The 23,252-nt window shown below is 44.4% G+C and overlaps 1 protein-coding gene across 2 annotated transcripts in view; it reads left to right on the top strand.

The window, feature by feature from the left end:
• The window catches only part of atp10a (ATPase phospholipid transporting 10A), a 138,434-nt gene that overhangs the window by 64,519 nt on the left and 50,663 nt on the right, over positions 1-23,252 (top strand). For both annotated transcript variants that reach the window (XM_060920173.1, XM_060920172.1), the window contains exons 11-12: positions 11,437-11,540; positions 21,792-21,918. In XM_060920173.1, the coding sequence (XP_060776156.1) occupies positions 11,437-11,540; positions 21,792-21,918 (231 nt within the window). The remainder of the gene's footprint in view (positions 1-11,436; positions 11,541-21,791; positions 21,919-23,252) is intronic.

Raw genomic sequence — 23,252 nt, 5'->3', positions numbered from 1 at the left:
GTTGTCTGTGTCTATGTGTCAGCCCTGTGATGACCTGGCGACTTGTCCAGGGTGTACCCCGCCTTTCGCCCGTAGTCAGCTGGGATAGGCTCCAGCTTGCCTGCGACCCTGTAGAACAGGATAAAGCGGCTACAGATAATGAGATGAATGAGACATTTGCATTGTGTGTTCACGCTACACCTGTGAGAAAGGGGAACTGTCCTGTAAAAACCTTCTCCAGACTAGCCCTGTTCAATGCAGCGTTGGAAATTCATGAGTCACGAGGGAAGAAATTGCTAATGTTGGCTCAAAAAGTCGCAAGGCGTTGCCAGGTGACAGGGTAATTAACATATTCAGTGAATTCTCATCAATTTTTGCATATCAGATTGTTTTGCATAAATAGGAAGATTTTTGCTGGAAACAATGGTGATTAGTGATTTGTTTGATGTAAACAATTGTGATTTTAGTGATAGATGGGAACAGTAGTGATTAATTAATGTGGACAATGGTGATCAGCGATTGGTTGGTGGGAACAGTTGTGATGAGTGGTTGATGGGAACAATGGTAAATAGTTAATGTGAACAGTTGTTATGAGTGATTTGGTTAGCAGTAGCAGTGATTAGCGGTTGATGGGAGTAGTGGCGATTAGTGATTAATCACAAGTGTTTAAACTAATGGCCCTTTTCCACTACCCTTTTTCAGCTCACTTCAGCCCGACACGGCTCGCGTTTCGACTACCTCAGAGCAGCACGACTCAGCTCGCTTCAGCCCTGCTTAGCACCCAAAACTCGCACGGTTTTGGAGTGGGGCTGAAGCGAGCCAAACCGAGCCGAGTGGGGCTAGGGGCGTGAGGAGACACTCCCCTGTGCACTGATTGGTGAGGAGTGTTCTCACATGCCCACACACGCCCCGCGAGCACGCTGGGATCTGTAAACACCGTAAACCTGGAACAAGAAGAATTACGAATTACGAGAATTTCTGAAGCCTTATGCGCCTCGCCTCATCTACACGCTCTTGCCAGTATCTGTTGGCGTTGTCGGTGACAACAAGCCACAGCACCAAGACCAGCAACACTAACGACTCCATGTCCTCCATGTTTATTGTTTACTATCCGGGTCGTGAGACTACCGCTTAAAAGGTCACTGATGTCACTGTTTGCGCCGCCTAACGACATCACGTGACGTCCACCCACTTTCGCTAACTCCACCCAATGTGTCCACCCACTTCCAGCCAGCACGGTTCAGCGCGGTTGTAGTCGAAATGCAACTCCAACAGCCCCACTCAGCTCGACTCAGCCCAACTCAGCACGGCACGGCTCAGCCCAACTCAGCCGCGTTGGTAGTGGAAAAGCGGCATAACTAGTGTTTAGATGGTGGGAAAAGTGGTGACACGTGATTAGTTGATTTTGTAAACGGGAACAATTGTGATTAGTTAATGTGAGCAATGGTGATTAGTTATTAGTTGATGGGAATAGTGGTGATTGTTTGATGGGAACGCCATGGCCTAATGGTTAGAGAAACAGTGTTGGGACCAAAAGGTTGTTGGTTTGATTCCCTGGACCAGCAGGAATGGCTAAAGCTCCCTTGAGCAAGGCACCTAACCCCCAACTGCTCCCCAGGCTGCTCTGGGTATGTTGTACTTCACTCTGGATAAGATGCCTGTAATGGAATGTAATGGAACAGTGGTGATTGGTTGATGGGAACAGTGATGATCACTGATTAGTCGATGGGAGTATCAGTGATTTGTGACTAGTTTATGTAAATTATGGTGATTTAGTGATCAATTAATGGGGACGGTGGTGATTAGCCGACGTGAGTAGCAGTGATTTTATTAGTTGATGTTAATAGTGATCGGTTAATGGGGATGGTGGTGATTTAGCGATCGGTTGATGGGGGGGTGGGGGGGGAGTGGTGATTAAGTGATCGGTTGATGGAGACGGTGGTGATTTAGCGATCAGTTGATGGTTGGGGGGGAGTGGTGATTAAGTGATCGGTTGATGGGGACGGTGGTGATTTAGCAATCGGTTGATGGTGGGGGGGAGTGGTGATTAAGTGATCGGTTGATGGGGACGGTGGTGATTTAGCGATCGGTTGATGGGGGGGAGTGGTGATTAAGTGATCGGTTGATGGGGACGGTGGTGATTTAGCGATCGGTTGATGGTAGGGGGAAGTGGTGATTAAGTGATCGGTTGATGGGGACGGTGGTGATTTAGCGATCGGTTGATGGTAGGGGGGGAGTGGTGATTAAGTGATCGGTTGATGGGGACGGTGGTGATTTAGCGATCGGTTGATGGGGGGGGAGTGGTGATTAAGTGATCGGTTGATGGGGACGGTGGTGATTTAGCGATCGGTTGATGGTAGGGGGGAAGTGGTGATTAAGTGATCGGTTGATGGGGACGGTGGTGATTTAGCGATCGGTTGATGGTGGGAAGTGGTGATTAAGTGATCGGTTGATGGGGACAGTGGTGATTTAGCGATCGGTTGATGGTGGGGGGGAGTGGTGATTAAGTGATCGGTTGATGGGGACGGTGGTGATTTAGCGATCGGTTGATGGGGGGAGTGGTGATTAAGTGATCGGTTGATGGGGACGGTGGTGATTTAGCGATCGGTTGATGGTAGGGGGGGAGTGGTGATTAAGTGATCGGTTGATGGGGACGGTGGTGATTTAGCGATCGGTTGATGGGGGGGAAGTGGTGATTAAGTGATCGGTTGATGGGGACGGTGGTGATTTAGCGATCGGTTGATGGTAGGGGGGGAGTGGTGATTAAGTGATCGGTTGATGGGGACGGTGGTGATTTAGCGATCGGTTGATGGGGGGGGGAGTGGTGATTAAGTGATCGGTTGATGGGGACGGTGGTGATTTAGCGATCGGTTGATGGTAGGGGGGAAGTGGTGATTAAGTGATCGGTTGATGGGGACGGTGGTGATTTAGCGATCGGTTGATGGGGGGGGAGTGGTGATTAAGTGATCGGTTGATGGGGGGGAGTGGTGATTTAGTGATCGGTTGATGGGGGGGAGTGGTGATTAAGTGATCGGTTGATGGGGGGGAGTGGTGATTAAGTGATCGGTTGATGGGGGGAGTGGTGATTCAGTGATCGGTTGATGGGGGGGAGTGGTGATTCAGTGATCGGTTGATGGGGACGGTGGTGATTTAGTGATCGGTTGATGGGGGGAGTGGTGATTAAGTGATCGGTTGATGGGGACGGTGGTGATTTAGTGATCGGTTGATGGGGGGGAGTGGTGATTAAGTGATCGGTTGATGGGGGGGAGTGGTGATTAAGTGATCGGTTGATGGGGGGGAGTGGTGATTCAGTGATCGGTTGATGGGGACGGTGGTGATTTAGTGATCGGTTGATGGGGGGGAGTGGTGATTAAGTGATCGGTTGATGGGGACGGTGGTGATTTAGTGATCGGTTGATGGTGGGGAGTGGTGATTAAGTGATCGGTTGATGGGGGGGAGTGGTGATTAAGTGATTGGTTGATGGGGACGGTGGTGATTTAGTGATCGGTTGATGGGGGGGAGTGGTGATTAAGTGATCGGTTGATGGGGACGGTGGTGATTTAGTGATCGGTTGATGGGGGGGAGTGGTGATTAAGTGATTGGTTGATGGGGACGGTGGTGATTTAGTGATCGGTTGATGGGGGGAGTGGTGATTAAGTGATCGGTTGATGGGGACGGTGGTGATTTAGCGATCGGTTGATGGGGGGGGAGTGGTGATTAAGTGATCGGTTGATGGGGGGAGTGGTGATTAAGTGATCGGTTGATGGGGACGGTGGTGATTTAGTGATCGGTTGATGGGGGGGAGTGGTGATTAAGTGATCGGTTGATGGGGACGGTGGTGATTTAGTGATCGGTTGATGGGGGGGAGTGGTGATTAAGTGATCGGTTGATGGGGGGGAGTGGTGATTAAGTGATCGGTTGATGGGGGGGAGTGGTGATTCAGTGATCGGTTGATGGGGACGGTGGTGATTTAGTGATCGGTTGATGGGGGGGAGTGGTGATTAAGTGATCGGTTGATGGGGACGGTGGTGATTTAGTGATCGGTTGATGGTGGGGAGTGGTGATTAAGTGATCGGTTGATGGGGGGGAGTGGTGATTAAGTGATTGGTTGATGGGGACGGTGGTGATTTAGTGATCGGTTGATGGGGGGGAGTGGTGATTAAGTGATCGGTTGATGGGGACGGTGGTGATTTAGTGATCGGTTGATGGGGGGGAGTGGTGATTAAGTGATTGGTTGATGGGGACGGTGGTGATTTAGTGATCGGTTGATGGGGGGAGTGGTGATTAAGTGATCGGTTGATGGGGACGGTGGTGATTTAGCGATCGGTTGATGGGGGGGAGTGGTGATTAAGTGATCGGTTGATGGGGGGAGTGGTGATTAAGTGATCGGTTGATGGGGACGGTGGTGATTTAGTGATCGGTTGATGGGGGGAGTGGTGATTAAGTGATCGGTTGATGGGGACGGTGGTGATTTAGTGATCGGTTGATGGGGGGGAGTGGTGATTAAGTGATCGGTTGATGGGGACGGTGGTGATTTAGTGATCGGTTGATGGGGGGGGAGTGGTGATTAAGTCATCGGTTGATGGGGACGGTGGTGATTTAAGCGATCGGTTTGGTAAAATCAGATTTGTCAACATTTTTTTTTAAATAAAATCTGACAATCACTAAGATATAAACATCGTGATTATTTGCTATGTTCTTTCTATTTTTATGATTCTTGGTTAAAATACTCTGGAGTAGAATGCCACGCCCCCTGTCTTTCTGCTCCACCCACATCAGAGCAGATGGCCTCAATTCAGTTTGGGTGAAAAACGAGTTCAAACCCAACTAAATCTTGAATATGTAAAAGTTCCACCAGTAAATTCTGTCTGAAAGGAAAGTCTAGAGCTCGAAATCTGATGTGGCTGGGAGGTCAGTCATGTGACCTCTCTTGGGTGGAGCTTCAATCAGGGTTGAGGCACTCCAGACTTGACAATGACTCCATTCACAGGATGCTGGAGGAAATGCAAACCAGGCCAGTGGTGAGCCATGTGAAGGGAGATGGCAACCCAGAACCATACGCCTGCTTTGAAGTGTGAGAATTAATTATGCAACACTGTACAGACCTGGCGTCCATGTTGGACTGGAAAAACAAACATGGCTTTTTTTTTTTTCCTTGAGCGACCTGTGCTTTGTGTTGATGAATAACAGAGCAGTGGATTATAGCTGCAGATTAACTTCATAAAAATAGTTATAAACTGAGCTGAATAAAAAGTGCCGTCAACTCTACAGTGTGATATTTAAATGAGCATTTGGAACCAATCAGGGGGCGGGGCTGTGCATGAACTTCATTTATGATGCCGCAAAATGAAACGCTCAACAGCTTTGATCCAGTCCTGTGATATGCAAATGATTAGCCTTGTGAAACTAAAGTTAGCCACAGGAGTTGTTCTATTCTAGCTAACTATCTAATTTTTAATTTGATGCTCATGATGATTAAAGTTGTAGTTATCATGGTAACGTCATTAAAGGCCCAGTGACCAAGTTGAACCAATCACGTCTGATTTTGCAAATTATTCAAGGATGATGACACAGTGCTTGGAAATTACTTTTAGCCACGGAAGCGAGTTCTGTTTTAGCTAGATAGCTAACTTAACTGCTGTTGGTGAACATCATTGTGGTTGCCATGGTAATGTTGAAATATAGATAGATGTATATGTATATATCCTCACAGATTCACTGCTGTTCTGTAAATCAGTGACAAAACGACAGTGTAAATTGAGACACCGCGACTGAAAGTGCACTGAATTTCACAGCGTGTTTAGTAATTTGCATATTGATGCATATTCATAAGCCATGCTGTTTCTAATGTGGGTACAGGTGTAGAGATAATTGGCCATTTTACAGCGCTTTAGCATTCTACGTAATTTTAAAATGCTATGCTTTAAAAGAAACACGAAACACCCCAGCGTTGCACTTCAGCGTTGTTTAAAAAGGTGGGGGTTTTTTTGTTTTGTTTTAAATAAATAAATTAATTAATTTAACTTTGTTGGCTTATCCTCAGCTGCTGTTAAATGAATAATAATTTTGGCTTTTGCATGACGCGTCTATTCCCAGTTTTATTCCAGACCTTAAAAAAAAAAAAAAGTGGTTGTAGACAGTGGCCAGGATGAAGTCGTCTCCTTCTGTTGTGTCGCTGTAGGAAGCAGGTGGCAGGGAGCCGAGCAGAAAAACAAGTGTGTTGGCAAGCCGACGTCGCACAGCCTGCTGATGAATCACAGGGGGGACGGCGAGGCCAGGTTTTGGCGCTTTTGCCCACTCTTGGCTGCTTTTTTTGAGCAAAACTCTCACTCCGAGCTGGTGTGGCTTTCCTGTCAGGATGCAGGAGTTAAATCAGTTTATGCAGCTCGCATGTGAGGCTTTTAAATCATCACTGGTTCCACCAAACGCACACCTCGGACATATGTGAACACTGGGACGCGCACGGTCACGCTCCCCAAAGAACATTTATCCAGTAAAGTTAAAAAAGATGATCAATCAGTGACTGGAATGAGGACAAAAGTATCTGATTGGTCAGGGGGCGGGACTTTGTATAATCCATGATCAAGAAAAATCTCAGACTTGTATTTATTAGTTTACCCAAAGGATTGAGTCTTTTATCCGTCTGTCTATCCATCTGTTTGTTCTTGTGCATAAATTGTCCATACAGAAGTGGACATTCTACATAGTGTGATAAAGCCGTAGTAACGTAGCATGTTTTTAACCATTTTATGGTTTTTTTTTTTCTTTTTTCTCTCAAATTTATCTTGAAACATATTTATCTATTCATGCTGAAATTGGGAAAAAAAATCCCTATTAAGCTTCACATATATGCAGACTATAAATATAAAATATAAGTTATTCCACGAAATCAAGTCATCCATGCACCTCGTCGTCTATAATCCATGTATGGCGAGGTTGAGTGGAATAACTGTTTTATTCTATCCACATTCACTGGATTTTGACAACCAGAGCATTTTTATTTTTTGCAAATTCAATAAATAAAAACTTTTATACAAAATGTCCAACAAAATCATTTCTGTTTAGAATGTAAACAAACTGGCGAAATGACAGGAGCAATTTGTGAAAAATGCGATAATAATTCTTGGAAAATTAAAGATACGTTTTTACCATCAAATACTTTTATTCCATATTCTGTTGGGGTTTTTTTTGTTTTTTTTTTATTGGGGGGGGGGTTTCGAGTCAATTTTTATTTCGTCCATGGTTGGTTCGGCAACACACTCCATTTTGTTTTTCTCTATTCACGGTATAGACCCTTTTCAGTCACATGACCTTCGTAAACGCAACCACCATTTTGGACATGTAGCGGACTTCGGCTCGAATTGGTTTGAATGCGAGGAAGGCGACAAACGGAGAACATACAAGAAAAACGAGCGAGATGCAGAAAACACCTTCGCTATCCAGCGACGCAGGGCATTTACAGGGCGAGCAGAGGGAGAAATAACAACAGTAACGACACATTAGCAACACCGTACAGAAATAACGGTTTATGGCACAGACCCTTTCGGTTCTCGCTCATCTAGCTGCTACAATGACTGCTTAGACTGCAACAATAATACCTAACACACGTTTAAGTATCCGTCGTAAAGACGTGAAACTCGTCGAGTGACGAGTGTGTTCATTGATAAGCTAACACAATCTAAAAGTAGACATACCATCACACTGCCCTGGCGCTGTGTACAGTTTACCTTCTATGGTTTGTGCACTCACTATTTGCCATTACTTTCTCCAACCGTTGTTACAGATTACAGGGAACGGCCTGGATTTAAGAGACAAATACATGTTCCTCTTGTTTTGACCACTTATTTGTAGGCAGTGCTTAATTTGTAAAGTGGGAGGTCCCGGAGCGCAGAGGATGAGCGGCTCCGGTGCAGAGAAAAAGAGGAGAGGAGATGGGGGCGCGGCGCTGCGCTTCTGGGCATGTTTTGTAATAACACTGCAAATTAAGTTCATCTGCAGATATTTTGTGGATGTCGTTTCATGATTGAAATCACCAACAAGACAGATATCAAAATCAGACATTAACACTAAATAAACTTGCATTTTTTTATTTAATTATTTGGGTTTTTTTTTTTGTTACATAGTCAAAAGAGGTGTCGGATCACCAGATCCAGTGTAAATAGCTGCCGGAGCCAACGCCCGAGGTTCCGGAGCGCGCTCTGGCTTGCTCCCCTCAAATTAAGCGCTGTTTGTAGGACACTGCCTCTGATCTGTCCTACAGTCTACCAACAGCAAAGGAACACAACGCTAGCTAATGTCGTTAGCTAATAGCTACTACAGAAGAACAAAGAGGTTACAATGGGTTATTTTAGCCTATTTGGTTACACACTCGCCACCACAGAATGTTAACAGCAATGTAATGCCTTTTCTGGCTAATTTTATTCGTCTTACCGCCAACAAAGTGGTCACTGCACAAGCGCTGGTATGCCGCTATCCATCTTCTCCGTCGGTCAGCATCTACCAGGATCCGATAAAATGATAACCCTTGCCTTGTTTGTTGATGGTTACTACATCCAGGTGCACAACAATATAGTGGCATGATGGAAGTCTTGCTGAAAATAAACACTTTCTTTGCTGCCGTTCCTCAATGCTGGCTGTGGTAAACTACTGGTAGTATACGTCCAAAATGGCGGCCACGTTTGTCGTGACGTCACGTGAAAAGGGTCCATATGAGCTGATATCCTCATAGTAGAGTAGCCAATCAGAGCACCCGATTGCTCATATCCAGTGAATGTGGATAGAGAGAGAGGATGTTACACAGTGGTGTGACGATATGAAGTTTATCTTCGAGTGGAGAATGTATACATCACAAGTGAGTGACGTGAACAAGTGAAAATATTTTCAACACGAGAAGATAAACTTCACATCTTCGCAAATGTTCTTTATATTATATGGAGAAATTGACAAAAAAATACACAAGTTAATCAAAATAATTTTAATTTTGAACCGGTTCACCATTTTGACAATGTGCATCTAGTCAGCAGGGAAACACTGGGAGTGACGTCATCGGAATGAAATATCAGGAATGATTATACATACAGGACACGTTTTCGATGGAATAAAAACATGTGTTCTATTCCTTTCTAGCGGGTTTCATTCATTTGGTTTGATAGCATGCAATATTGTTAGCATATCGCTTATTCTACGTGCGTTACATCACGCTACCCAATGGAGAACGAGCGTTGAATATGGTTTACGATACTGCATGGTTGTCGAGGCAACATGATGTCAAACGTCAGAGATGTAAAACTTCCTGTGCTAGCGAGCGAGCGACTGGGACAATTTGTAAACAAACATGGCCGCCAGGTTTGCTTTGCTAAATACAGAAGATTTTGAGAGAATTTTGAAAGAGAAAGACGCGTTGAACACCCGAAAGGAATGTGTATGGAGGATGATGATGATAATAAAAATTGTCTGGCTTTTTTTCGTGGTCTATCAGATATATTCCATTCAGCTACTCGCCTTTGACTCGTTCAGTATCATGCGAGCTGAATGGAATATATCTGATAGACCACGAAAAAAAGCCAGACAATATTTAATTATGTCACTCAGATCCGTGATGTATTTCATCTGAAAAAATGCAAGTTTTTCAACACGAAGATAAACTTCATATCTTCAAGCCAACATGTGATTTTCTCTTTATTATATCGACACATTCACAAGTTAGTGCGATGCACAAACACTAACAACAAATCTGATGTTTTCTTTCTAACACACAATTAAACCAAATCCTCAGTGACTATGTTCACTACAGATGCTCACTACACAGTGTGCATATGAATAAAGGGTCGTTCTCCAGCGAGTGCGTAAGTAGTGAGCGTGTGTGTGAGTGAGGCTACATCCACACGACAACGGCAACGAGATGTTATTTAAAAAAATATCGCGTCCACATGGGCAACGATCAGTAAAATATCAGGTCCATATGGCAACGCAACGCTTGCTGAAAACGATGCAATACACATGCCACACCTCTAGGGGCGCTGTAAGACGGTCCCTTCTGAGACACCAGAACAATAGAAGAAGTAAGGACACATGCACATAAACTATTATGCGCGAGACTTCATATTAGCCACAAAGTCAGAAAAATCTGTTCGTAAAATTACATTATAATGACCAAATACAATGAAAAGTATTTTTCCAGTCTCACCTGTGAAAGGTAATCCCATGTGATCTCGTTTGGACGGCAAACCTGTTGGTACAGTTAAACGCAGCACATGAATGAGGCATCTTTATTCTCCGCTTTGACCCATCCAATATGGCAGTGAGGATGACGTATGGTTCTACGCGGAAGGCGGCGTCTTTAATGGGCCGGAATAAATTGAATGCTACACGTTGATGGATTAATTTGTTCTTCTACGCCCTTTTTGAGGAATGTATTGTAGGACTTAAACCAACATCTGAAGATCGCTCCTTTTTTTCCCTATTTTTGCTGGCGGGATTGACTCTGCCCTAAGGGCTATTCTCTCTCTCTCTCTCTCTCTCTCACTCACTTTGCACCATTGTACAATAAATATTCACAGTGAAAATATTTTGTAAGCGCGTTTCATGAACCAAGTTATAGGATTTGTTGACAACTCGCATCGAGTTCGTTACACTTCTACCTGGCGTGAAGCACTCACAGTCATGTGGTTGTGACGTCATCGTAAACAAATCCGTTCTACTCATCCAGACGACTTCGCAATGGCAACGTTGCCAGATCTTTCCACTCTGGAACCCGTTCTCAAAAGATTGCGTTTTGGGGCACCCAAAACGCCGGTGCCGTGTGGACGCCAGGCCGAAACGATAAACAATTGTATCGGATTCACCTGAATCCGTTGCCGTGTGGACAGGCCCTGAGTCTCTGTCTGTAGTTTATACTCATGGTTTCATTGTTAGTAATAACTACCCATTTTGAGTAAAAAATAAAAATGTATGTATAGTATAAATATTAGTGGACTTTGTTTAATGCTACAATGAATTTAAACACTTTGTGACTTCCGCTGTCTTTTTTGACGAACCCACAGATAGCCAGTAAAGACGCAGACGCTGTTCTGTTTGGGTTTTCAAAACACTTTTAAAACAAATATGTGGAACCAAAAAAAAAATCACAAACTTTTTTATTTATTCAGTTGTTTACACATGAAGCGGTTTACACACTTGTAGCCAGACTGAAACTCATCCATACACCAGAGGGCACTGTTCGGAAATTGTTCCAACTGTATTGCATCACCACATTTGATTCACTCCTCATTTGCATAGTGACCACACCCACTGTGCATCACCTTAGGTAGCTCCGCGTTCTGTCTCTGTAAATATTCTGGGGTTTTTTTGTTTTATTTTGTTTTTTTGTGAAAAGCTCGTCATCGTGTAAATATCGTTAATATTTTATTCCTTGTGTAAAAACTGTTTTTGCTTAAACTCATTACTTCTCCATTCCAGACAACTCCAAAGGTAAACGGCAGCGAAAAATTCTCTACAAAACGCAGAACTACTTGAACCTGTACGCCGCCAATGGCCTCCGAACTCTGTGCATCGCTAAAAAGGTAAGCAGAGTCGTGTTGAAGTGTCTCAGTGAGTGTCTCCTGTCCTGTACAGATGGTCCCACCGAAACTCATTTGACTGTGACTTTCATTCTCGCTCTCCTCTCTCTCTCTCTCTCTCTCTCTCTCTCTCTCTCACTTCCTTTAACTGTTTGAGCTTCGAGCGACGTGATAAATCATGTTCACGCTCACACAGACCTCCTGCTGCTACTGTTTTTCAGTATTTTATCCACAAGATGCTTTTTCACACCTTTTGCTTACCATCTAGTTTCTAAAAGGAGTTATTTATTTTTAATCACGCTATGAATTTGATGATAAATAGTTAAACCTACACTGTCTGTTGACTTTCGTTAAAAGCGTTCAGTGTATTTGTCATCCAGAACGAATTGCAGTGATCCCACACACACGTACAGCCCAAGAAGTAAAACTTCCTGTGCTGTCTGAGTGGGAGGGGCATACTCGATCTGCCCTGTCAATCACAGCGACACTAGCCACTCATGGGCATGTGTGCTCGTGTATTATATTATAATCACCAGCCCCCAGAGAATGAAAAGCAGGAGATCAGATTGTGTGATGCAGCCACACCCTTCTAGTGGGGTCTGGGGGCATGAATCCCCCACTGGAAAATTATTATTTTTTTAAAAAGGTGTAAAATGGTGCATTCTTTGTCCTGCATTCTGAGAGCCATATTTGAATAAAATTGATCAAGAAATCGGACCGACATACACAAAATCACAAAATGCTGCTTCCCACCTCATCTGGATGATCGGAAAACCAAGTCATTTTCAACTTTGTGTCATTGCGAATCTTTTTTTATCCCCCGTTGGCCGAAAGGCCTGAAGGGGGATTATGTCGTGGCGATGTCTGTCCGTCCCGGGAAGGGTACTCCCCTTCTGAAATCAACTCCTCTCACAATTTGTGGAGGAATCTGTCACTCAAGATTCTTCTTTTATTATTATTATTATTTTTTTATTATGTTTTTTAGGGCGCTATTTCTATGCTATGGGTAAATAGCAGGTAGATGGGGCCCAGCCATGGTAGGCAACCTATCTAGGAGAAGGTCACTCTGAACAAAAACCACAGATGCTGCTCGTGCCTGGCTCCGTACCGTATACCATCTGAAGATGGCGGAGCAAGGGCGGATGAGGGCTTTAAGCCCAAATCAGCCAGAGTAGGGCTGTGAGAAGGTGCTCCCCATAGTCCTTAACTAGCATTGTAAAGCTTGAAAATGGAGACACCAGTCAACAAAAATCCTATACTTCCAGCGGTGGGAGTCCGCAGGAGCCATGCAGCGGACAGTGGTGCTGGTCCTCCCCTGGGAGGGCACTATGACGACTGGACCCCAAACCCTCTCCATCCGAGAGGAAGGGTTCAGTCTGACCACAGCCAACTGTCCAATGCACTCTTGCGCTGTAGGAGACCATTTATTATGGGAACCTTCAACACAAATACAGTGAGGGAGGAGGCAAGGCTGGACGAACTGATGCACTGTGCTGAGGAAAGAGGAATGCAGATCCTGGGGGTCCAAGAACACAGGAAAGTGCATGACAACCAGCCAATTGTCTACCACAGAGTGGGGGGTGCTTGTTCATCACCTCATCTGCATGGCGCAATGACACCCAGGCTGCGACAGGCGGCGTGGGGATAATGGTGAGCCCTCGAGCACGAAAGGCTCTCTGTTCGGTACACCAGCACACCAACAGGATCCTTGTCATCGATTTCAAAGGGAACCCAGTAACAGCTGTCATGAGTGTGTACTTTCCCACCAACGTAGCACCAATCTAGGAAGTGGAGACGTTCTATTACTACCTGAGAACAGCTATCCACCATGTGCCGGCTCACAACTTCCTGACAATCCTGGGGGACTTCAACGCGAGACTCGGACCAGAAGATGCACCCTTTACATACCACAACAATACCAACCGCAACGGAAAACACCTAACCACCATGCCCACAGAACACTAGCTTCTGGTCACCAACACCATGTTCCGTAAGAAAATGGGCAAGAGATGGACGTTCCAGGACCGAGCTACTTGTTTGCTATGTCAGCTGGACTACATACTGGTAAGGAGGAAGTGGAGGACATCCGCCCTGAATGCAGAGGTGTACAGCATGTTTGACTCTGTGGGCTCTGATCACCGTGTGGGCTCTATGAGGGTGAGTCTGAGGGTTCCCAAACACACTCCAAGGGCCCAGCCTGATTGGGAGGCCTTCGCAAGAAGCCCCGACCTCCAGGCTAGTTACACAGCGGAGGTGAGCTGTGTGTAAGCGACCGCTTACACCTGCTGGCCAAGGAGGATGAGCCTCATACAACTTACGGGAAGTTTCTCGCTGCAATCGAGGAGGCGACAAGGAGGTGGGTGCTGACGAAGGAGAGAAACGGAGCTTTCCCCAGATCCAAGCACCCAGAGGTCACGAGGGCGCGAGCAAGGGTGGAGGAGGCACATAGGAACTTCGAAAGAGAGGGGACCACAGAGAGCCGGGAGGTGTTGAACGAGGCCAAACAACTGTTCAGCACCTACAACAGGATCAAAGGGGAGGAACTGATGGAGAAAATATGGAAAGTGGAGGCTGTGCATGGCAAGCAGTAATACAAGGAGTCATGGAAGGTCATCAATGAGACAAGCGGGCACAAGAGGTCAAGGGAGGGACAACCCGCAGACTGCAGTCCAGCGGAGAGAGTGACCTGCTGGTTTACCCACTTCCAGGATCTCCTCAGCACACCCCTGACAATGGCGGGAGATGAGGAAGAGATGCCTGCAGTCCTTGCAAATCTTGAAGTTGACGATGGCCCCTTCACAACTACGGAGTTTGCCACAGTGAAGTCCACTCTGAAGCAGGGGAAAAGCGCTAGGCCAGACAGCATCTCCCCAGAGGTCCTCAAGAACTGTGATCTCGACAATCTCGACATCGTATTGGAGATCTGCAACCAGGCTCTGATGGAGAACATCAAGCTCGATATATGGTACCTCTCCAACATCATCCCGGTGCCCAAGTCTGGAGATCTGTCTAAGCCAGACAACTATTGTGGCATTAGCCTGAACTGTGTCATAGTGAAAATGTACAACCGCATGATACTAAACTGGATCTGGGAGGCCATTGACCCCCACCTGAGGGACAACCAGAACGGGTTTAGAAAGGGAAGGTCCACCATATCTCAGATCCTGGCCCTAAGGAGAATCCTTGAGGAGGTGAAAAAGAACAACCTCACAGTGGTCCTGTGCTTCATTGATTTTCAAAAAAGCATTTAACTCAATACACAGAGGCATGATAATGAAAATCCTTAAGGCCTACAGAGTCCCGTCCCCAATCTGCTCCGGGCCATAGAGGCCATGTACACGGGCACAAGAGCCAAAGTAGTCACCCCAGATGGTGAAAGCAAGGAGTTCGACATCCTGGCAGGGGTGCTGCAGGGAGACACCCTTGCCCCCTTCCTCTTCATCATAGTTCTGGACTACATGCTAAGGAAAGCCATCAGTGGGTGGGAGCAGGAGCTGGGCTTCACAATTACACCTAAGAAGTCTAGAAGAAACCCTGCTGTTGTCCTGACAGACCTGGATTACGTGGACGACATCTGTCTGTCTGACTGCATGGAGCAGGCACAGGAGCTCCTGAGTAGAGTGGAGGCAGAGTGTGCCACGGTGGGCCTCAGGCTGAATGCCAAAAAGACGGAGGTTATCACCTACAACATCCCCCTGGACCACCCACCTCTCGAGACAGCAGGGGGCAGTGCACTGGCAGAAGTTGGTGACTTCAAGTACCTGGGCTCCTGGGTTAATTCCTCTGAACAGGACCTTAAGGTGAGAGGCACTGGCGTGGAGGGCCCTGAATGGCATGAAGTGTGTGGAACTCCAAACTCCCCCAACACATCAAGCTGAGCTTCTTCCAGGTGACTGAGTCTGTCTGTCCTGTACGGCTGTGAGAGCTGGACTCTGAAGCCCTCCATGCAGAAGTCCCTGGATGGGTGCTACACCAGAATGCTGCGTGCAGTGCTAAACATCAACCAAAACTAGCATATCACCAACAAGCAGCTGTATGGAGGGCTACCAAAGCTCAGCTAGAAAGTGGCATCAAGGAGGATGAAGCTCGCTGGCCACTGCCATAGACATCGAGAGCTCCCAGCCAGTAGACTGGTGCTATGGGAGCCAACACATGGGCGGCGGGCATGAGGATGTCCCACCCCAACATACGTGAACGTGCTGAGGAGAGACGCAGGAGTGGAGAGTTCTGAGGAACTGGCCGGATGTATGGAGGATCAAGATGACTGGAGACTCCGCTGTCAAGCTCGTCTGAGGACGACTTAATGATGATTTCTCCCTCAGTTTTCAACCAATCATTACCAAATTTCACATGAAGAATCCCTCTGGGCTTAATTACAACCCCGATTCCAAAAAAGTTGGGACAAAGTACAAATTGTAAATAAAAATGGAATGCAATAATTTACAAATCTCAAAAACTGATATTGTATTCACAATAGAACATAAACAACATATCAAATGTCGAAAGTGAGACATTTTGAAATTTCATGCCAAATATTGGCTCATTTGAAATTTCATGACAGCAACACATCTCAAAAAAGTTGGGACGGGGCAATAAGAGGCTGGAAAAGTTAAAGGTACAAAAAAGGAACAGCTGGAGGACCAAATTGCAACTCATTAGGTCAATTGGCAATACAGTGGTGCTTGAAAGTTTGTGAACCCTTTAGAATTTTCTATATTTCTGCATAAATATGACCTAAAACATCAGATTTTCACACAAGTCCTAAAAGTAGATAAAGAGAACCCAGTTAAACAAATGAGACAAAAATATTAGACTTGGTCATTTATTTATTGAGAAAAATTATCCAATATTCCATATCTGTGAGTGGCAAAAGTATGTGAACCTCTAGGATTAGCAGTTCATTTGAAGGTGAAATTAGAGTCGGGTGTTTTCAATCAATGGGATGACGATCAGGTGTGAGTGGGCACCCTGTTTATTTAAAGAACAGGGATCTATCAAAGTCTGAGCTTCACAACACGTTTGTGGAAGTGTATCATGGCATGAACAAAGGAGATTTCTGAGGACCTCAGAAAAAGCGTTGTTGATGCTCATCAGGCTGGAAAAGGTTACAAAACCATCTCTAAAGAGTTTGGACTCCACCAATCCACAGTCAGACAGATTGTGTACAAATGGAGGAAATTCAAGACCATTGTTACCCTCCCCAGGAGTGGTCGACCAACAAAGATCACTCCAAGAGCAAGGCGTGTAATAGTCGGTGAGGTCACAAAGGATCTTCTAAGCAACCGAAGGCCTTTTTTACATTGGCTAATGTTCATGAGTCCACCATCAGGAGAACACTGAACAACAATGGTGTACATGGCAGGGTTGCAAGGAGAAAGCCACTGCTCTCCAAAAAGAACATTGCTACTTGTCTGCAGTTTGCTAAAGATCACGTGGACAAGCCAGAAGGCTATTGGAAAAATGTCTTGTGGACAGATGAGACCAAAATAGAACTTTTTGGTTTAAATGAGAAGCGTTCTGTTTGGAGAAAGGAAAACACTGCATTCCAGCATAAGAACCTTATCCTATCTGTGAAACATGGTGGTGGTAGTATCATGGTTTGGGCCTGTTTTGCTGCATCTGGGCCAGGACGGCTTGCCATCATTGATGGAGCAATGAATTCTGAATTATACCAGCAAATTCTAAAGGAAAATGTCAGGACATCTGTCCATGAACTGAATCTCAAGAGAAGGTGGGTCATGCAGCAAGACAACGACCCTAAGCACACAAGTCGTTCTACCAAAGAATGGTTAAAGAAGAATAAAGTTAATGTTTTGGAATGGCCAAGTCAAAGTCCTGACCTTAATCCAATGGAAATGTTGTGGAAGGACCTGAAGCGAGCAGTTCATGTGAGGAAACCCACCAACATCCCAGAGTTGAAGCTGTTCTGTACGGAGGAACGGGCTAAAATTCCTCCAAGCCGGTGTGCAGGACTGATCAACAGTTACCGCAAACGTTTAGTTGAAGTTATTGCTGCACACCAGATACTGAAAGCAAAGGTTCACATACTTTTGCCACTCACAGATATGTAATATTGGATCATTTTCCTCAATAAATAAATGACCAAGTATAATATTTTTGTCTCATTTGTTTAACTGGGTTCTCTTTATCTACTTTTAGGACTTGTGTGAAAATCTGATGATGTTTTAGGTCATATTTATGCAGAAATATAGAAAATTCTAAAGGGTTCACAAACTTTCAAGCACCACTGTAGGTCATTAACATGACTGGGTATAAAAAGAGCATCTTGGAGTGGCAGCGGCTCTCAGAAGTAAAGATGGGAAGAGGATCACCAATCCCCCTAATTCTGCGCCAACAAATAGTGGAGCAATATCAGAAAGGAGTTCGACAGTGTAAAATTGCAAAGAGTTTGAACATATCATCATCTACGGTGCATAATATCATCAAAAGATTCAGAGAATCTGGAAGAATCTCTGTGCGTAAGGGTCAAGGCTGGAAAACCATACTGGGTGCCCGTGATCTTCGGGCCCTTAGACGGCACTGCATCACCTACAGGTATGCTTCTATATTGGAAATCGCAAAATGGGCTCAGGAATATTTCCAGAGAACATTATCTGTGAACACAATTCACCGTGCCATCCGCCGTTGCCAGCTAAAACTCTATAGTTCAAAGAAGAAGCCGTATCTAAACACGATCCAGAAGCGCAGACGTCTTCTCTGGGCCAAGGCTCATTTAAAATGGACTGTGGCAAAGTGGAAAACTGTTCTGTGGTCAGACAAATCAGAATTTGAAGTTCTTTATGGAAATCAGGGACGTCGTGTCATTCGGACTAAAGAGGAGAAGGACGACCCAAGTTGTTATCAGCGCTCAGTTCAGAAGCCTGCATCTCTGATGGTATGGGGTTGCATTAGTGCGTGTGGCATGGGCAGCTTACACATCTGGAAAGACACCATCAATGCTGAAAGGTATATCCAGGTTCTAGAGCAACATATGCTCCCATCCAGACGACGTCTCTTTCAGGGAAGACCTTGCAGTTTCCAACATGACAATGCCAAATCACATACTGCATCAATTACAGCATCATGGCTGCGTAGAAGAAGGGTCCGGGTACTGAACTGGCCAGCCTGCAGTCCAGATCTTTCACCCATAGAAAACATTTGGCGCATCATAAAACGGAAGATATGACAAAAAAGACCTAAGACAGTTGAGCAACTAGAATCCTACATTAGACAAGAATGGGTTAACATTCCTATCCCTAAACTTGAGCAACTTGTCTCCTCAGTCCCCAGACGTTTACAGACTGTTGTAAAGAGAAAAGGGGATGTCTCACAGTGGGAAACATGGCCTTGTCCCAACTTTTTTGAGATGTGTTGTTGTCATGAAATTTAAAATCACCTAATTTTTCTGTTTAAATGATACATTTCCTCAGTTTAAACATTTGATATGTCATCTATGTTCTATTCTGAATAAAATATGGAATTTTGAAACTTCCACATCATTGCATTCCGTTTTTATTTACAATTTGTACTTTGTCCCAACTTTTTTGGAATCAGGGTTGTACATTGCTATGACTTTTGGTGCTGATCTGGGTCACTGAACCAGAATGATCCAAGAAAAACAGGATTTTTTTTCAATCACTTATACCTCTGTCAATTTTCATAATTTTTTTCAATCAGTTTTTATCCCCCATTGGCCGAAAAGCCCGAAGGGGGATTATGTTGTGGTGATGTCCATCCTGGGAAGCTTCTGAAATCAACTCCTCTCACAATTTTCGGAGGAATTTCACGAAACTTGGCAGGATTCTTTATTATATGTCGGTAATACGCATACTGCAATTTCGTTCAGTTCAGTCGCATTTTACCGAAGTTATGGCAGAGTTGCCAGCAGGGAATATTGTGCTCTCAGAGCACTCTTTGGTTTTTGTTTTGTTTTCATGGTTCCCACGGATTCTTGAAACCCTTGAAAGTTTGAATTTGTGGGAAAAAAACATCAAGGCCTTGAAAGTTTTTAATAAAAATATACATAAGCCGAGAGGTCATTGAAAGTCCTTGAATTTGTAGATTTTGTGCAAAAATAGAACTTGAAGCCCCTCAGATGGCACTGTGTCAAGTCCCGTCGTTCATCATTCGCTGATTTTCACCACATGGGCTCGGGATTAACTTTAGCAAACCTTTGTGAAGCTCTACGATATGGAGTTGCATCCACAGACTTCGCTTAACGTTAGCTTTCTTGCTGCTGTTTAACCTCCATCATTTGACATCACTCACTCATGCACACCTGATGGTGACCATTGCACTTTCTTAAGGCAGGTGGCGTTTATTTGTCTCTTCACTTGGCCACGGTCATGTTCATGAAAAATGTGTTGTGAAGCTGGTGCTAATGAAATAAACAAGCAGATACTGAGCTCTTCAACTCATCTCTTTCTTTATCACTCAACTTCCACATTGTGTTCGAGAAGGCAAGAGACCACGTCGTCTACCATCACTGTAGCAGTATAATTGAGAAGTCTTGACACATTCAAACCTCCCTCTGTTTAACTGCTTGACGGTGAGCCAGTGTTGTAGTCGAGTCACTAAACCTCAAGTCCGAGTCCAGTCTCAAGTCCCCAGTGTTCACATCTGAGTCATTTAAAGAAAATTTCAAGTTGAGCCAAGTCCGAGAACAAAACTCCACCTGCACCATGTGACGGTGGCTGTTGCTGCCTTTATGTGAAAGCGTCTCTGCTACTGTGTTGATCTAACGTTACTGCTCGACTGCCCTGTTTTAGCTAATAGGCTACAGATAAAAAGCTTGTTCATCGCTCAGCAAGCCCCACCCACTATCAGCAGGGCAATGAACATAGCGTGTCACTTCCTTCTCTGGGTGGAGTCTTACCAAATGACGATTGAAATTCAAGGTCATCCCAGTCGTCTCCTTGATAGTTCTTCTACATATGGAACACATAGCAGTGCATTTTTTTTCCCGCTGCACGAGAAGTCTGTATAAGCAAAGCGGACAAGCCTAGGGGCGTCTCTCCAGGCATTTTAGTGCCATTAATGTTAGTTTGTTCCTGAACATGACTTATGAACAGGTGAATGTGCTTCTCTTACACAAAATTAGCATAAAAATTAATGTAGATATAAATATATTGTGCCAAATTGTTATGGCATGTTACAAAAAAAAGAGAAAAAAATCAGTCCTCGTCTCCAATTTACGAGTCTGAATGCAGTTAATGCACGAGTCCAAGTCACAAGTCCTTAAAATTAGGGCACGAGTCAGACTCGAGTACTACAAGCCTGTGGTGAGCTTTTGTAAAACCTGCTAGTTCTCATAAAAATTCTTAATGTTGTAACGGTAATTAACCTCAATTCGTATCTCAAACTATGCCGTGTCGGATCCTTGAATTTGATGGAATTGGGCCTTGAAAAGTCCTTGGATTTGATGTTTGGGAAGGTGTGTGGTTTTTTTTTTTTTTTTCCTTCGGAGTTTTCATCATTTGTGATCACCAGAGCGTGTTTGGTTTTTTACAGATATTATCGCAATTTGTTGTAACACATGACCTCACTGCTGATTGGCTAGAATCATAATGAGAACCAATGGAATGGCGCGATACAATTTAGATTCACTATCATTATTACGGTGTTCCGCTGGCTCTCGGCTTCACTTGTGCCAAAAACAGCTGAAGCGAGGTCAGAAGAACGAATCCAACAGTGTTCGCGGATTGTTATGCAGGAGTGTTTAGAATTAAAACCAGTAGACTACCGCGTGAATCGGTAGTTGTCAAGTATGATGTATGCAGAAGAGGGCAGAGAGCACTGTGTCGTGACGACGTTTAAAAAGTTGTAGCGGTCACGTCGTGTGGGTGGGAACAGGCGGCTGACCAAACTAAAACTCCCCAGTAGGATGATGCCAGCCTCGATGAATACGGTAGTAGTAGTGGTGGTGATGATGATTGCGATGAACAAACCTCAGGTTCTCACTTGTGCGAGTCCAGCCCATTTATCTGAACGTTTGCCGATGGATAAACATGAGCACAATGTACAAAGGTGATTTTATTGAGCTGCAGGTCCCACGTTACCACACAGTTGGGTCTAGAGCACGGGCGAGATCTCAGATTATTGGGATCTCGTACAATGTGACGAGTAATAATCATAAGATGGGGCTGAAATAAAACCGGATTAATCTGTGATGATTTCATTGATGCGTTCCTGTTCCTGATTTATTTCGGTGTAAATCCACATTGTTGATAACGCGACATTGGATTTGTGTTTCAGGTCCTCAGTAAAGAAGAGTATGCCTGCTGGCTGCGGCGCCACCTCGAGGCTGAGACGGCCATCCAGGGCCGAGAGGAGCTGCTGTTCGAATCCGCACTACGACTGGAGACCGATCTTCATCTGTTAGGTCAGAAACGATCACGCTCTGCTCTTTTGTAATGAATAAATACATTATTTTTTGATACGCTCTCTGAAGCCGTGGTGTACACGAGCCCTTTGGATGTTTTCTTAAATGAAAGGATTTACTAAGGGCGCAGATTTAATCTTTCATCGGGTGCTCTTTGTTTTTTATTATATTTTTGCTTTATGGGATTTAATCTGAAAAATAAAGCTGTCTCGGGGTGTCGTGGCTCAGGTGGATAAGGCGCCATACCATAAATCCGGGGACCCGGGTTTGATTCCGACCCGAGGTCATTTCCCGATCCCTCCCCGTCTCTCTCTCTCCCACTCATTTCCTGTCTCTAACACTGTCCTATCCAATAAAGGTGGAAAAAGCCCCCCCAAAAAAATCTTTAAAAAATAAATAAATAAAGCTGTCTCACACACTAGACAACATGAGGCTAATGTTAGCCACATGCTAACAGAGATGCATCGTGATTTTAACCAAACTTGATGAAAGAGCTGCTCAAACCGTCACTGTGAGAACCCAAAACAAAACCTCAGTATTTTACTAACATGCAAAGAATGTTTTACTGATTTACAATGCACGCTATAATAGTTAGCCTAATGCTAGCTAGCTAGTTTGCTTGCCATCCTTACAACTGGGTTACACAGTATAATAGCTAACTTAATGTTAGCTAGCTTAATGTTAGTCACCCTGGCTATTTTTTACATAGTACTATGGTTAACCTGATGTTAGCGTCATGACTAACGATCATAGCTGATATTTTACACAATATAATACTTGGACTATTTTTAGCTAGCTTTGTATCACCCTGGACTACTTTTTTTACACAGTAGGCTATAATGGCTAATCTGATGTTAGCTTGCTTGCTAGCGATTTTGTTTACAACTTTACAGAGTAATGTATAGCTAAATATATCTGTCGTTAGCTTGCTAGTGACCTTGACTACTGGTTCATACAGAACAACAGTTAGAATAGCGTTAGCTAGCATGCTATCAAGCATAGCAGCTGGTTTATATGGTTAATAGTTAGCTAACATGCTAGCAATTTTGGTTACTGGTTTACATAGTATAATCGCTCATTTTACTTAGCTAGCTTGCTAGTGATCTGGGCTACTTTAAACAGTATTGTAGTTAGTATAATAAAGTCTAGCGTGGTAGCAACATGCTTTAAATTCTTTAATAATCCCGAGGGTAATTCAAGTGTCAAAACAGCACCATCCAGCACAACTTGACCTCAACAATAGAATAAACTAAATAAAATGGACGATTTTTGCAGTATAATAGTTAGCTTGATGTTAAATTTCTTACTATTGATTTGAGCTACTAGCTTGAGCT

The sequence above is a fragment of the Neoarius graeffei genome, chromosome 4 (genome assembly GCF_027579695.1).
Source record: "Neoarius graeffei isolate fNeoGra1 chromosome 4, fNeoGra1.pri, whole genome shotgun sequence".
Taxonomy (NCBI): domain Eukaryota; kingdom Metazoa; phylum Chordata; class Actinopteri; order Siluriformes; family Ariidae; genus Neoarius; species Neoarius graeffei.
The sequence above is the reverse complement of the archived record's forward strand: the minus strand, read 5'-3'. Positions and strand labels throughout refer to the sequence as shown.